Source organism: Manduca sexta, chromosome 10 (assembly GCF_014839805.1).
Source record: "Manduca sexta isolate Smith_Timp_Sample1 chromosome 10, JHU_Msex_v1.0, whole genome shotgun sequence".
NCBI lineage: Eukaryota > Metazoa > Arthropoda > Insecta > Lepidoptera > Sphingidae > Manduca > Manduca sexta.
The window spans coordinates 10734060-10751305 of NC_051124.1; the positions used below are offsets into that span (position 1 = coordinate 10734060).

The 17246-nt window shown below is 34.6% G+C and overlaps 1 protein-coding gene across 1 annotated transcript; it reads left to right on the forward strand.

Moving 5' to 3' along the window:
* Nucleotides 1-522: 522 nt before the first annotated feature.
* On the forward strand, nucleotides 523-16664 carry LOC115441909 (sialin). Its single transcript, XM_037437120.1, has 11 exons — nucleotides 523-779; nucleotides 5388-5620; nucleotides 10021-10111; nucleotides 10315-10463; nucleotides 12007-12154; nucleotides 12684-12850; nucleotides 13213-13362; nucleotides 14718-14850; nucleotides 15255-15410; nucleotides 15728-15813; nucleotides 16065-16664. The coding sequence occupies exons 1-11, from the start codon at nucleotides 746-748 to the stop codon at nucleotides 16242-16244; spliced, it is 1527 nt and encodes a 508-aa protein (XP_037293017.1). The 5' UTR covers nucleotides 523-745; the 3' UTR covers nucleotides 16245-16664.
* The last annotated feature ends 582 nt before the right edge of the window (nucleotides 16665-17246 follow it).

Here is a 17246-nt window from a genome sequence, read left to right on the forward strand (position 1 = left end):
TCATATTATTCACAGTTCCTATCAATCCTGCTTCTTCTAAACAAATATTACGCATATAATAATATGTATGTGATAATATTGTTTTTTACTTGATATGGATTATGGAGTTCCATAATATTTTTTAACACAAAGGTTAAAATATAAAAAAAAATTACAACATTGTAGAGATTTTATCTTACCAAGTAGTTCTTACAACTTTCGGTAGATGTCTTGTGCACGGATGCTGAGTAGGCGGGAAATACAAATAGAAAGCTTTTTTAAATAATTTTGATATCGATATAATTTTATTACAAGCCATAACTTATTATTGATCTTTATTTAGTAGATAAGTATTGCAACTTATCATAATAAATTTTTATAAAAACGATATTTAGGATATTTAAAGTCCTTCATAGAGGGCACATGAAGGAAAAGTCCTTATTTCATTGATCTCGTTTCTGAAGGTCACCTTGGAGTACCGCGAAAGCTCAAACGGGAGGTGCGTGACGCCCAAACTGTAAAGCATTTCGGTACATGGCGGCAAGCACGTTGCACCAACAACAAATATATAAAGTAAATACTGACGACTGGATCAGTCATTTCAACACGATATGAGGGTGTTACGTGGACTTGTGCGCTCAGTAGCGTTTATTTAACCGTCTAAGGCACATGCGTTGTGTTACCGCGTTAATTGCGTGATAAATAATTTGACTGTCTAGTGAAAAATAATATTTTTATAGAAAAATTGTTATTAAGCATCAGGAAAATGGATGTCCCTGCGAAAGGAAACGTTTTGGGACGTAAGTAATTATTGTTTATATTATGAAATTTGTTGCAACTTGAACGTTAAGCCTACATTTTTAAATATTTTTAATAAAAGTGTACTTGTGCAGTTTATAAAGTTGAAATGTGATTAAGTTACTTATTTAAGATTACAATTTATTGATATCATGATTATGTTACATATTTAGAAATTTCTTAAGAATCCTATAAAATAACACCACGGCTCCGATCACTTCGAAATTTACTTTTTTGCAATTAGCTTATCAGTGTCTACATTTAGGACGCTCTAACGTCAATTTTCAGAAGTAGTCCCTTTCGCCCTTTGAAATATGCAAAGGTCAAGATTAGATTTGTGTATTTTGTTAATTCAAATATGTAGTTTTAGTTCTTATTTTAAAATAAGTACATAAATAATCCATGTCAATGTATTAATTTATTGAAATGTTAAGAAATGTTAAAAAATATTCTCTTTCTTTCTTTCTCTTGTTAAGAAATGTTAAGATTATTCTCTGCTAAATTGTGTATACGCAAGTAATTTGTGCTTGTTTGCATATAAGATTTATTTTTAATGAATCAGTGTGCTACTCATTTATAGTACAGGAAAATGTTATTAATTTAGCATATTAGAATAACAAGGGACAATTTATTTGATTAGTTTGTCCTGATTAGTTAATGAGTTTATATATCAATTGCAAACATGACTCGTTTTGAATAGAGAAAAAATATTTTTTAATAAATAAGTAAGAATTAATGATTCAATATAAGAAATAAAATCAAGGACCTCCTGATAATGACGAAGTTAAAAACATGATTTTAATAATTTCATAGTGTAAGTGCTTGGCATATTACACAGAGGTTATCTTTAGGGCGTCATTTTTTAATGCTTATCTCTGTTGCATCCTTTCGAGTAAAATGCTTCAAGTAACAATAGACTTCTTCTTATGAAATTTTAGTTAAGTTCCATTGAATAGTTCCATAATTGCATATCGCAGAAGTCCATGTAAATTGAGAAACTTCTTTGAACGTAAGTCGGCGGAGGTAGTTTTAGTTATCAATTAGTACAAATCTAGCGCGTCTTGTTGGTCATTTCATTCGTTCTTTTGCAAATGCGGCCCTGTATTAAAGACTATATTGCAGATTTTTTATAGTTCTTATTGCTGGCTGTCCGACATGAGACAGGGTATTAGGAATAGTTAGCGTATTTTTTATTTGAAAATATAGATAATTTATGTTATCCTTAATAGGGTACGAATTAACACATTATACTGAAAATATAGACCATATCTATAACCACGAGTATGGCTGTAAGTATATTCCAGATGTCGCTTAGGATGAGGTTTGTATCGGAAAATATACGTAACTGCTCATGTCTGAGAAGATGATGCAAATGCCATGCAAAACCTAATGAGCTATTTCATCTTCTTAGAGGTAGATAATAAAATTTATAATTCCTAAAAAAAACTGTGTGATGCAACTCGAGGTGCTAAAGTAGAATAGTAGACAGTAACGTAGGGCCTTTGGTTGGCTGCGGGACACATGTGCCCAAAACTATATAAAAAAAAAATTCAAACGCGTTTCGTGTACATCATAGAGTCAGGGTCAATGAACTCATATCTGACACCCACACACGTTTACGATGCAACGCGGTGCGTGCGTAGTTTTAGACGATGCTTGTAAAATCGACAAAAATAAAGTCATAAGGGCCTGGGTAGGCACCTATAAAATATTAAATAAAAGATTTTATGTACTATATTTTATTGTTTTAGTCACTATCATCTGTATTGGATAACATTTTGAATTCTAGGTCGTAATTTTCCTGTCTAGACTCTACAATAAAATTACGTGAATCATCGAACATGCAACACGTCCGTAATTGGTGCATAATGCGTACATTCCAAATTTTAAAAAAATCAGTAACTTTATTATTTATATTGTGTGAAAATGTTTACATCAAACCAAAGGACTACGAATCGAATTAATATAGTTTTTTAGTCATCTTATTTTAGGAGGATATTTTTTCTCACTAGAGTGAAAGATGAATTCGTTTACACTAGTCTGTTGTAAGTTTATAGTCGCTGCAATCCCGGCGTGTCATTGTTTTATCAAACCAACCTGTGGTGAGCAAAATAACCTTTATAGCTAGAAGAAATTGTCTTTACGATCACTCTGTCGGATATTACCTATTCAATTTTAAAAAACATGATTTTATCCAACTTGAAAGTCAATCTGATCATCAAGTCAAAGTTTACTATAAATAGCCGATTACATGCAAATGTTAGTAATCCCAAGAATTATTATCGAGAGGTGCGCACGTGATCATCCGCATGCATCTATAGTGTCGTCCTAATTGTCAATCGTTCACACGAATTGAATTGTCGGTTGTACGAACTCGCGAAATACCTATACAATAATCTTTGTCCTGCTACTACAGTACAGAGGACAGTTGTTTACAGTAAAATTAAAATATTGTTCAACGATCATTGTCTGATTTGCAGGTGGTAGGATATATTTTATATCCATCCGGATAGCGACCACCGTACACATGGTGTCAAACCCGCCATAGTGGCCCATGTGTGTCGCGTTCCGGCATCAGCCTATCCGGTTCCAACAGGCCGGCATAATTGTGTTGACTGTCGAGGGATAATCTCATTTGACATTCTATTATACCCCACTTCAATCACCATCCGGTGCAGTTTAATCACTTTGCCGTGCGCGTAATAAAATAATTTTCAGAATCTGGCGTCTGGTCCTTACCTGCGTACTTAAGGTATATTTGAATGAGGATTTTAATCGCACGATCGAATCGCATTTGTTCGTGCGGACGATTGCCAAATACGAAGAAGTCTATGCAATCCGAAAGATTTGTGCGTCAATACACTTCATTGTCCCGTAGTCTACACGCTAACAATGTATGTTTGTGTGTTGATTCATTATATCATTAGGGAATTGTATTGTTTGACATACCTTTGTTACGTTGTTAATTAGTATTCATATTAGAGGAAGTGTCTGTTGGTTAGTTATGAGAGAACAAATATTATATTACAATTTAGGAGTCATCAATTTAATATTTTTAATATGAATAGGTTGAAAGGAACAAAGGATTATTCCTCGTATGTTTATTATAACCAGTCTACTATGTATAAATGTACTTAAATCACATTCTAGAAGACGGTACGCTTACGAGATTACCTCAATGTCTGTAGCGTAGCGACACATAATTTAGCTATAAATTGTTAATAAAAGCAATTAAGTTAAAAGCTCATGATATTGCAATAGCGTAGGTAAGCGATGATATGTTTACTTATCGATAATGGTGGGGATATATTGGAGCACAGGCCATGCAGAGCAGCGTATTATAGATATTGTAGTCACAAAGCATAACGTAGGTAAATAATGTAATCACTACATAGTATAAAACAAAGTCGCTTTCTCTGTCCCTATGTCCCTTTGTATGCTTAAATCTTTAAAACTACGCAACGGATTTTGAAGCGGTTTTTTTAATAGATAGAGTGATTCAAGAGGAAGGTTTATATGTATAATAATAACATCCATTAAATAGTCAGCATTGCACCCGTGCGAAGCCGCGGCGGGTCGCTATATAATAATATAAGACTATTCAGAATAATATAAGCCTTTATTCAGACACATAGTTTTAGATTAATTTGACAGCTTAAACTAACGATGCTGACGAATCGGTGACACCGACAACTTGGTCTGTTTACCCAACTTTGGCAAAGGCCTTCTCCATATCTTTCCACTGCGTTCTATTCAGCGCTTTTCTAGTCCTTGTTTTCCCTGCGACGATCTTTATTTCATCTTCCCATCTGCAAAACTGTCTCCCTCGATTTCTGTTCCTGTGTCTTGGGTACCAAAATATTAAATAATTTAGAGAAGATTAAAGCGTGGCAAAGTATAACACATAATGTAGAGACGCTTAATATAATGTAATAATGTACAATATGTTGCTTTCGTGAAAAGCCTTTCTCGCTTCAAAAGTCTTTAAAACACGGTATGACGCGATATCTATTTTAAATCTATCTATCTTTTTAAAAAAAATATTATTTCCCTTGGGAGCGAATTACCAAGATATAATATAGTCTATGAGTTAATCCAGGACATGATTTACCCGACTTCCAAATTTCGTCCAAATTCGATTAGTATTTATTGTGTTTACTTCTATCAAACATATAAATATCCAAAAATGTTCATAAATCTTAGATAAGAAGTAAGGTACAATACAATCATCACCCAACTCTATGTTATATACGCGACGCTATATTGTAAATACAATTTTGTGCGGCGCTGTGGTTTGTAGTCTCCAGCATTTCCTTAGTCGGCGCAAGATATAATAGAGAATTTCTGTGTTTAGCGAATGTATATATCACTAGATTATGCACGCGGCTTCGCCCACGTGTAAGAGTTTTTCTGAGATAAAAGTCCTAAATATTTTCCCGGGAAATATCTCCTTGTCAAGATCTCAAACTATCTCCACCATCGAAATCTATTCGGTAGTTTTTAATTTTATCGCATTCAGACGCGGCGTGCGACTTTGTTTATGTTAACTACTTTATCACGATTTTACTGTGACATTCTATGCGGTTATTAACTATGATTTTATCCCTCAGGTTTCGTCCCAGCTCGCTACATCCTAGCGGTACTAGGGTCTATAGGCATGGCTATTGTCTATGGTCTGAAGGTGAACCTCTCCGTTGCTATGGTGGGGATGCTCAACCACACTGGGATAAAGCTCATGGAGTCTCATGGGTCACCATTGGAAACCGTGGTAGATAATGTAACGGCTGTGGTATCTGGAGATGTGGAATGTGAGCCAACAGGAGGATCTAATAGCAGTGCTGCGGTGAGTAATTTATTGTATGGGAGGGATAATAAAAAGTGATAGAATAGGTAAGGACAGACAGGTTGAGTTTATCTACAAAATACTCTGATTAGTTATAGCACTATAAGGCAAGAACTTAATTTGAAGACACATTTAAATAGGTATGAAATTGCACAGATGTGTACAATTTTAAGTACCTATAGGATTTTTTTTTGTCTAAGAGTGTACATGATTATAGGAAATAGAGTCTATATTTTTTATGTAATAATATATAATGTATCGTGCTATTTACTTGCCTCATGATGAGTTGCCCGTAAGAAGTGGAAACACCACTGAAAACTTCGATTTACAAAGCGATGCTTAAGCTTGAAGAGACCTAGTCACTTAATCAAGAAGACAATCATCACATCACTTCTAGGTTTACGTAACACAGAATATAATAATTGGTAATCTAGTTGATTGATTAGACGAGACTGGCAAATAGAAGTTTTGTTTATATATTTATCATAATAAATACATATTAGAAACTGTCTGGAGATGAGCCACATGACTCAGGTTTTCATGATCACATGACGATGTAAAGAAAACAGGAATCATGTGGTCATTTTGGAGTATAGAATTTAGACTATCAACTCTGAAACAAAATAGACGTATACCCAATACAAGTTTTAAATACTCTGTTTTTTATGGTAATTGTTGTACATTACGCCAATTTCAATTTGGGATTTTAAATACTCTTTCAATGGCTTTAAAGTTTATAGCTGGGGCCTTATTCTCTATCCCGCACGTTATTTTAACAGTGCGTAATAAGCACATAACACAACGCGTCATGTTTGGGACTATAGAAATTTGGCTTACAGAATACCATTCCACGCACATTTCTTGACGATAAGATGACACGGCCGCGATACGCGTTTACACTATCATACAGAATAAGGGCCCTGATGTCACTAAGGTGTTGGCAGACGTTGTCAACATGCGCTGATGACAGTTACATTACCTTCCGCAACTGTTAGTTTAAAAGTAGTGTAGTGTTTCTCGGCACCACATCAACATCTGTGCGACTTTAAATAGATAATGTTCTTCGAAAATGGAAGAGTTGTATCAAAATACAAATGATCCGAGATATCACCATTGCAAAAGCAAAATAAGTATTGTTTATACGAAAGTAATAAATGATATCCAGGAAAATTGTTTCAATTAGGTCGTGCCGATAAATTGCCTACGTCATCTGCGGTAAAGATTGTTACGAACATTGTATCATGAACGTCACTTATTTTTTATTTATTTTCTTCGAGTAAACAAGTTTATTTCTATATAATTACTTGCTTTACATATTTTAGGTTAACGTAACGTACATGTAGTACATATGTAAATACCTATTGTAAGTCTAAGTTTTGATCTCAGCATGACACATATTATACATCAATTTAATTTTGCTATATTCCTCTGTATGAACTTTAATTATGCCAAATCTCAGTCGTCCGAGCGCGCAATATGGTTAAAGAGAGGTACAAAGTTTTTTCGTCACGTATTATTTATAATAATATATAGATTATTGAGCGGTCTCGGAAAAACCTCGACGAATCTCATCCCAAAGTCAGATTTAGCACAGAATACTAAGTTCATTAATTAGTTCAGTGAGATATCAATCATTTTGTTCTGTTTAAATATAAACGCGACATCTGCTATAAATTGAATTCCACGAATGCATTTTCCTCTTGAAGTTTCCTTAGACCGTTACATGACAAATTTACATTGAGTTTGTGAACTCAATATCGATAATATTTCCAAGAATATTACTTCGTAAACAGATATTTTGAAGTGATGAAGCGAAAGGAAGTTTATGTTACATTTATAATAGGGGACCGGACTCATTTTTGTTCTTTATTATTATCAAATATTTACGTTATATAAATTATAACACAGAAAGAATTATTTAAATCCGGTAAAAAATCAACAAGTTATAAGTCTTTTAATTTCGGTAGAAGGGGTAAGTAACATGGAACAGAAAAGAGGCGCAACACCCACGTGTGACGTCATAGGGCATTACGACGCGTGCGAAAGAAAGAGATGGAGCGATATCCCCACTTCGCGCCCACTTCGGCACATAGTAATATTTGAAATATGAATTACTGGCTCATTTTTTAACCAATTTTAATGCGGTTTTCGCAGGAGGGTTTCTTTTTCGTATGATCAACCATTTCATATAGAATAATGTACAAAATCGAACACAGGCCGGTCCCCTATTATTCAGGGATTGTAAAGATGGTATAGCTAATAGATAATATTTGATTTTAAAGTTTAAACGAGTAGAAAAACCTCTTCGTTAGCCTATATTTTGCACTGCGAATCATAATTATTATTCAGACCGTCTTTTGGGATTAAACATACAATGTAAATAATTATAATATATTTAGGTATTTCTCGTAACAGTGTGGACTTTGCACCTAAACGACGAACTTATGTACTCAACACAATAATTCTATGAAATGTATCAATAAGTGTTAACATAAATATATTGGCGCCAAAAGCATTGGTTTTTTTTTAATTATGTCTACAAGCAGTGTGTTACTGTGCTATGCCAAAGCATTGGTTTATGGCTACTGCCTGGCGCCTTGCGTTCCATTTCACGCAACCTATGTTACAATCGGTCGGGACCTAAACAAGGTTCAGATCAAAATAATCGACCTTGAATTAGGTCACGTAATGTGATTTCACTGCTGATTATGATTTTGGGACGTTTCCAAAATTGCGAATAATTCTGGAAAAAGAATTTATGAGGCACGGCAGTTAAAACAATTATTTCTCTTACCCTGAAAATTATTATTGTAACATAAATTTTATTGATGTTTATGTCCTTTCAAATAAATTTGGAAATTAGGTAACTGCTTTAATTAATATAACATCAATTATTTAATATTCACCTCTGTATACTATGATCTCGTGTGGAGTTATTTAGTCAATTTAGGTAATAGACATCCATCTTTTTATTTCAAATTAAAACACCTATGTAGTACCTAATATAGTATAATTAGACTTAACCTGACCTGACCTGACCTAAGACTATAAATAACGTTCTCCCCGGTAATTGACTATTAGTTTGATAAGTATTTTGTACGAGTCCACTTAAGTTATTGAGTACCTAAGGTATCTAACTACACAAGTATTTTTTTATAAATAAATACAAAATAATATTCATATATCTACCTCAACCACGTAAGAAGAGGACGATGAAGACAAATCAAAATGTGTTTTATGTCTGTCATCTTGTTGCTGAAGTTATTATAGCAATTGTCAGTTTTATCCTCAGGTTTTATCGTAGTGCATTGTTTATCGACAATAAGTTGACGGCGTCTGCGCCGTATCTTATTCTTTTACATTTACGACTGAACTTATTAAGTAAGTAGTACGAATCAATATAACAGTATTGTAGAATTACAACTTATATTTGGCACCAATTTGCATCAATCACGCCTGTGCGACGTGAAACATGAACCGTTGTTTAGCACGCTAGGGAGTTCCTTTTATTATCACTTTATAAAAGAAGTGTTATTTTACGTATAACAGACGTACATACATTGTTTATTTTACGTAATATGTTAGGCCTCGCGTTTTTATCAATTAGGTTCTCATAACATGCACATTAGGTTTGTATTTGAGTGTTAACACAGTCAGATTTTTTTCACCCATAATCCATTTACTAGGAATGAAATAAATATTAATGTTTTAAATTTTAAATAATATGAAGCTTTCGGTAAAAAAAAAGTATTAACTGAAAAAGGAAATTGATATATAAAATCTACATTTATAGCGTCGTTTCTTATATAAATTACGTAGGTAAGTAATTAGTATTAAACTTTAAACACGCGATGTAAATTCCACGTATAGTTTTATTTATAAACTGAACCAAGAATTCAAAGTTCATTGACAGAAGTAAAAGTGATTCCTCAAGAGATATTGTTTTAGTGTCCATATTCTGCAGTCTACTCTCTCATTACATTAAAATCTCAAATCTCTGAACACTTTTTCCATCTATCAAATGGATTAATTTAATAGTTACACTAAATAGTGTCTGATCCAGTAAGTGGGTAGATAAAAATGTTTTGGCGCCAACTTGACATTGTGAGAACATCTCTATCTTTAGTTCATTGACTTTCTTTGACTTGGTAGAGCCAATTTTAAAAATATGTGGAAGCAATGTCTAGATTTCTTGATTTGACACGCTTCAGTAATTATCATTTTTAGTCATTACTCATTACTCTATAAGGACATTTGTCGTTACATTTAAAATTAAGGGTTGGTTTTCGACATTCTTCTTGTTTTTGGTATCGCTACGTACATACGTTAAAGATGGCCATTGCTACCTGGTGAGAAACGAGTTCTTATTATTTAGTAGTATGTAACCGCAATTATTTCAGGAGCTGGATGGTCCGTTTATTTGGTCATCGGAGGTGCATAACATCGTGCTAAGCTGTTACTTCTGGGGATATTTCGTTTCTCAAATACCTGGTGAGTATTATTATTTGTTTTACTTTGCTCTATAATTGTTCCTTAGAGATGTAAAGGCATGGAAATATAGTGGAATATTTTATGAACCGTTCTTACGGATATTCTTTTAAATTGGTATGTAACAGTCTGAAGTTGATAATATTCAACATTTCTTTGTAATAGATTTTATTGATTGTTATTCATATAAATTTGTTTTTCCACAGGTGCTCGAGTCGCGGAACTCTTTTCAGCAAAATGGGTTATGTTTTTCAGCGTGACCATCAACGTTGTTTGCACTCTGCTTACCCCCGTGACAGCAGAGGCGCATTACGTAGCCGTCATGATCATGAGAATCGGAGAAGGTATTGGTGGGGTAAGTAGTATTCTATTGTATTTTTTTATACTTACCTTTCTATATTAAATATTACCTTATAGTTTTGGTATCTGAAATTGAATGATTTGCAATCTCCCCTTTGGCAGGTACGCATAAAATTGATCACATTGAACTCTACCTACTCTATCTGGGACGTAGGCGTGATTTTACACAAATTATCTTATTTCCTTTTAAAGTACATATGTAATATGTGTCAAGAAATGTCCAATGTTCAACTTCGTTGTATAAAAAGGTTATTCTTGTATAGTATATAAATAAACTTAAAGATATGTGAATAACCAATGTCATTTTCAGCCCGAGTTTAAATACAGCATATTTTAAATATCTTTATGGATATGCCTTCACACATTGACCCAATTGAAACATCAGTGTGTTATTTTAAAACGACCTGGTTTTGATAAATCATTTGATTCCAATTGACTTGCAAAATACCCGCACTTGAAGTAGAGCGAATGACGTATGTAGTTGTAAATTTTGGCCATAGATTTTTTTTAATAATACACACACACTTTTATCCCTGAAGGGTAGGCAGAGGCGCAACTGATGCAGCTACTCTCTACCAAGCCTATTCCGTCTCATGATATGACAGGGTGCGAGTCTATCACTATATCGGACAGAAATTTCAGACTCCAGGCTGATACTGAGTAGAAAATCCCAATAATATTTTAATAGTGCAGGGGTCAAATCCAGATTCGGTACCCGATAGGTGATAAATACAAAACATAACAAATAAAATAACAGCGAATTGAAAAAAACTTATAGGCAAATACAACTGCAAATCAGCCAATGACTAAATAAGTCAACAAACGAAATGCCGTAAAAGGTATATACATAATATATAATCTCTCAATCTAAAGGCAATCAAAAATTTACATAATAGGCCCGCAGCCTGTATGTGACATAATAACATTCGACTGCGTTTTACTGATGCATATCGTTTGATCGAAGTATCTATGAGTGTGGTGTCAATTAAAATGAACTTTCTTCCAATCATTTTTCAATTGATAGGGGACGAAATTCGTGTTCACCTTTTCACTGAACATTAATCATTAAACGTGAGATGTAATAATAAAATTGAGTCTTCATTTAGGTTCTTACTGCTGGTGGATAGTTCAGGTATATTAAGTACTCGATTGCACGGTTCTGAATTTAGCCTATGATAATGAAATTACTGTTATTCATATGTTCCGAAGCTAGCCTGAATATCTATATTTAGAGAAATAACCTGAAATAATTACGCCTTTTCGTCTATATATAGGTCGGTATACCTATTATTAAAAAACAAAAAAAACTAATATACCTACCGTGATACGTTGCTCTAAGTGTGAAATAAAACGTTCGTACACATCAAACATTTTTTTTAAAGTTGTTACTTATATAGAATCACGAAATCATCAATATATATGTACTCCGAAATGCTCTACAAAAGTTAAACATTCAACATAGTATGACTAATGTCTATAATAAAACTATTTGGAAACATCCGTACATAATGCAAAACATAATATTTTGAATAATGCAGGGCGTTACATTTCCGGCAATGCACGTGTTGTTGTCAAAATGGGCGCCACCGGCCGAACGAAGTGTCATGGCGGCGCTCGTTTACGCGGGAACTTCTTTGGGCACTGTGATATCTATGCTAATGGCGGGTGTGCTCACTGCCAACGTCGGTAAGTGTAATCTTTGAGATAGCTTGGACATGAATGGAATACTAATGATACCACTACTATATAAGGTGTGGGTAATTTACTTTGTTCGAAGATCAGAATTTTGTATGGATATTTATGGGGAACAGGTCAGTCAGTAGGTTTACGATGCAAAAGATAAGGGGAATCACATACTTTTAAAAACGAAGGCATTTAGGCAGGCCAGCATAGCTATAGTGTGTAGTCCTTATAAAAATACAAAATCTATCGCTGGTCGTCTTTAATAAAGCCTTTTTATATAGGTAACAAAACTTGTAGAAATGGCACGGCAAGTTTCCTGCTGCAAATTTTGAAATCAGTACGACTTGCGGCAAGTCGCATGTGTATAGAAATATAGAGAAAATACTTATTTGTATATGCAAAGCCAGCTTCTATTCAACAGCATTCAGACTATTTATATCTACTTTAGAGTACGAATAGTGCCTCTACGATTTCTTTTAAAAAAATAACATTGCAAAAAAATTTTATCTTTCATTTTATTTATTTCGAACAGGATGGGAAAGCGTGTTTTACGTGATGGGTGGTCTATCAGCCATCTGGTGCGTACTCTGGGTGATCCTGGTCCAAGACTCGCCACAAGAGCAGCCGCTCATCAGTGCTGAGGAGAGGAACATGATCGTCACTTCCCTGGGAGGCAAGACTGATGACCTATCGCACAAGGTACATGATTTTTATACTTAGAGTAGGAGAAAAGCTTCCAATTGGGTCACTTAATGGATATTCCTATCGCGAGAAGTTGTTACGTTTTCTACTTTAAAGCAAAGGACGACGTATTAACAAAGGAGAGGGATTGTCAACCTTTATTGGTTATCAAGCAATAATTAATTGTAAAATTAATAATGTGCTTATACCATCCAGGGCCGGCCTTGACTCTTTGAGCGCCACGTGTCTGGTAACCTCTTATTACAATTAATGGCGTGCCCAAATCATTTCATAACGTGCCATTGCTTTATGCATTTGTGTCAATCAATTAGCCATTAACGTACTATAAATAAGGTTTAGAATTCAAAATATTTTTCTAGAAACTGCCAGTCCCGTGGCGCGAAGTGGCGAAGTCGCCCGCGTTCCTCGCGATCCTGGTGTCTCACGCGTGTTCCAACTGGGGCTGGTACATGCTCCTCATAGAGACACCCTTCTACATGAAGCAGGTGCTCAAGTTCAACATCACTGAGGTAAGCATATAAATGCAGAACTCTCAAGATTGTTAGGATAAAGAACGAATTTATTAGCACACACTCACGCCTTTTGTCCCCAAAGGGGTTGGTAGAGGTGCAACTGATGTACCCACTTTACTCTATGCATGTTCTGTCTTATGTGATAGGAGCGAACTTATCGCAATACCGCAAATTCTAGACTCCGGGCTGATACTAGGTAGAAAAACTCAATATCACTGTCCGACCCGAGGATCGATCCCAAGACCTCAGCACTGCATTTGTTTCGTAATCAACTACACCACTGCGGCAGTCTATTTAATTAATCACAAATGAGTAATTTATTAAATTTGTGATTAAAATTAAATATATGTACACTAATATTATAAAAAGAAAAAGTTTGAGAGTTTGTTTGCAGGGGTTAATCACTGGAACTACTGAACTGATTTTGATAATTCTTTTACTAATAGAAAGCTACATTACTCTGGAGTGCCTTGGATTATTTATTATCTCGGGAAAATATGTATCCCGAAAATTTATTTCACGTGGGCGGAATCGCGAAAAAAAATGGTAATGGTTATAGTTCGGAGAGCTTAAATCCTTCCTAACTGAATTTCGGCTACGGCGGCCAATTTCAACGGAGGTCAGCCAAGTGCACAGGAGATATTATAGTGCACAAGTGTGCGCAATACACAAGCACTCTCTGTTCTTTCACTCTAATACTCCGGTGAGACGGAGATCCGACATGACCGGAGAGATCAGGCGCAGAACCAACGGCTTTACGTGCTTTCCGAGGCACGCCGGGGGTAACACTTCGCCAACTTCCCAAATACAATAGTTTATAAAGTCCATCTTATCATTAGCCATTTAAACGTTCGCGTAATGTATTTGCGAATGTTCCTCGTAAATCAACCAAGTGAGGCCGTTTATTGCGTCCGACGGCGTTACAAATAGATTTATAGCTTCTCATTTAGCTTCAATAGTTATCCGTAATAGATTAAAAGACAAATGTATTATCCTTTTAAATTGAGAGCTATCTTCAACAATCACGAATTGGAAAAAGAACTAATGTCTAACAGAATAATAGAATATCAAAGATTTTGTTGTACTTTTACCATCAAACACTAATAAATAAGATTCTCATTACGGAATTCACAATGAGTCGATTTAATTTTCTATGACACAATGATTATAACGGAAAACATTAAAAATAGCATTTTTTCTCTCTACGCAACGTAATATTTCCATGACATCTTAATGAATTTGTTGTATGTGATGTCAAGATTTATTTTATTTTTCTACGTATACATCGCTTCCATAACAACTTAGTGGAAATTGTACATTCGTAATGACAAGTTTTTTAATTCATTTTATAGAACGCAGTATCAACCGCGCTTCCCTTCCTATCGCTGTGGTTCTTCAGTATTGCCCTGAGTCGGACCTTGGACTGGCTGCGAGGCAAGGACATTATCACAACAACTACAGCCAGGAAAATTGGCACACTTTTCGGTAATTAATAAGTATATTGAATAAGTAAATGTATAATGTACAGTCACCCACAAAAGTAACTTAATTGACTCATTGTACATGATATTATATACAATGTAAATTTTTTATATCAATCAAATTTTTAGCCGCTTGTTCACAAGTCTCAGTTAGGTAGAAAGCTATTTTTATATTTGATCCATAACATAGTGACGTCACAGACATCAGACTGTGTCTGTGCAAGCGAGACAGCGAAACGTTTTTCCCTCCGCCTTTTTCTTACATAAAGTCTTTGTTAATTTTAATGAATGTCTAATTTAAAGGCTGTCTTTACTAATGGTGTTTGTTGTCAGTTTCAAAATGTCCGAGATATTAAAGAAAATAATGATTCTGTTAAATCATCTGTAACTAGATTATGATTTGTGCAGCATCCGCGGTGCCGGCGGCGTGCCTGCTGGCGCTGTGCTACATCGGGTGCAACCGCGGCGCGGCGGTGGTGCTGATGGCGGTCGGCATCACCTGCATCGGCGGCATGTTCTGCGGGTTCCTCTCCAACCACATCGATATCGCACCTAACTTCGCAGGTAATTATAAAAAACTTATTGATATACAAGGTGTCCCAAAAAAGTAGTGTCAAGCGGAGGTGCTCTATCTCTGGACCTCCGCTTGACACTACTTTCTGGGACACCTTGTATGTTTAAAATGGTCTTCGCTCTAGACGTAACTGAATAAAGAAATCCTATTTCTTGGTTTTTATTGTGTTTACTTTTTTTTTATAATACAAAGCTTTTTTCTCATGTGTGCCGACCCTAGCTAATTTTACCTAAAGTATGTTATTAGAATGTTTATATTTTTTTAACAGTTAAATATATATTATTGACATTTCACTGAAATCTTCCAGGTACTCTGATGGCTATCACCAACACAGTGGCTACAATTCCAGGCATTGTCGTGCCTATTTTCGTTGGAATATTGACTCATGGCAATGTAAGTGCTACTCGACAGTTTTTTTTTAAATAAAATTGTTTCTTTTGGAATGCAGTTTCAGGAAAGGAAACTTTAATGCAAAATATAAAAAAAAACTATTATAAGCATAATATCGTATTTTAAAATTTTACTTAAAATTTTGAATCATAAATAGCTTTTTTATTTAATTTATTTACCGTGTTCTTAGCTTTAATTACTCATATGTCATAGCCATTTAAAAAAAAACTTTTTTTTTAAATCCTTTTTTTTAGCAAACCATCTCAGCATGGCGGGTGATATTCTTCGTGACGATAGGGTTGTACATCATTGAGATCGTGGTGTACACGTTATTCGGTTCCGGCGAGGAGCAGCCCTGGAACCGAGTACCCGAAAGGAAAGAAGATATCGAAACCAAACCTCTTAACAATGATGTGGAAAAGACCCACGTTTAATATTTTTATCGGTTTTAGATAAAGTTTTGTTGGTAAGACTGCAAAAATATTTATTGCTAAAATGATATCTTTTTTTAGATTATTATGGTCGAAATTATTTTTGGTTAAATGGTTTTGTAGGTGTGAAACTAGATGCTAAAGTTTGTCCTGCACACAATAACCCACCATGTTAGTACGCATTAGTAATTAATGAACTGCCTAAAATGTCTTTGTTACATGTCTCACATACTTCTTATTTATATTATAATAATGATATTTCAATAATTCTAATTTGGCATAATCATACCTATATCTTTATGTAATGTAATTATTGAAAGACGACCAACCGATCATGTTGTGTTTGCCTGTTTAATATTACTACTTTTTTTTATTTTCTCTTGACTGAAAATTATGATTGTAAATGTAGGCGAATGCTCGCTGTACGCCGTTATTTAAGTATGAATTTATGTTTTCTTTTATTTCCTGTTTTTAATTTTATTTTATGCCGCTCCAGGTTTAATTGAATGGATTTCATCTTATCCCATGTTAACGGTGATGTGCGTGCATTAGCTTATATAACTATTGTGACTATGTACAAGACTTGGAAAAAAAATACAAAAGACGTACTGAACAATTGATGACAAAAAAGAAAGCCCGGAGTTTCTTTCTGCTCTTCTTCTTCGGGTAGTCATCACTTAGGTAGCCAGTGAAAGGCTGGTAGGTTAGCTAGGTTAGGGATCATGTCCTCGCCGGTGAGGATCGCGACGCGTTACCCTTCCATTTCCCCCTACTTGCCAGCCCGAGCTGGTTACTTCGGTTTGTACCTTGTTTTTATTAAACATTTTAACCCTAATTTAAAATGCCCATAGTTATATAAGTAACTTTAATAGTTATTTAGAAATCATAATAATTATTCTTATGCTTTATTTTGACGTATCATAAGTGCAACTTTGTTCGCCTATGTGATACTTAAATAAAGTATTTTATTTTTATCTACCATCAGCTAATATTAATTTTAAATAA

What these genes read in the sequence shown, in the direction of transcription:
- LOC115441909 (XM_037437120.1), top strand. Translation starts at nt 746, where the DNA reads ATGGATGTCCCTGCGAAAGGAAACGTTTTGGGAC. An exon ending in GAAAGGAAACGTTTTGGGAC is followed by an intron (nt 780 to 5,387) that starts GTAAGTAATTAT and finishes TTTATCCCTCAG; the next exon opens with GTTTCGTCCCAGCTCGCTAC. An exon ending in TTTCGTTTCTCAAATACCTG is followed by an intron (nt 10,112 to 10,314) that starts GTGAGTATTATT and finishes GTTTTTCCACAG; the next exon opens with GTGCTCGAGTCGCGGAACTC.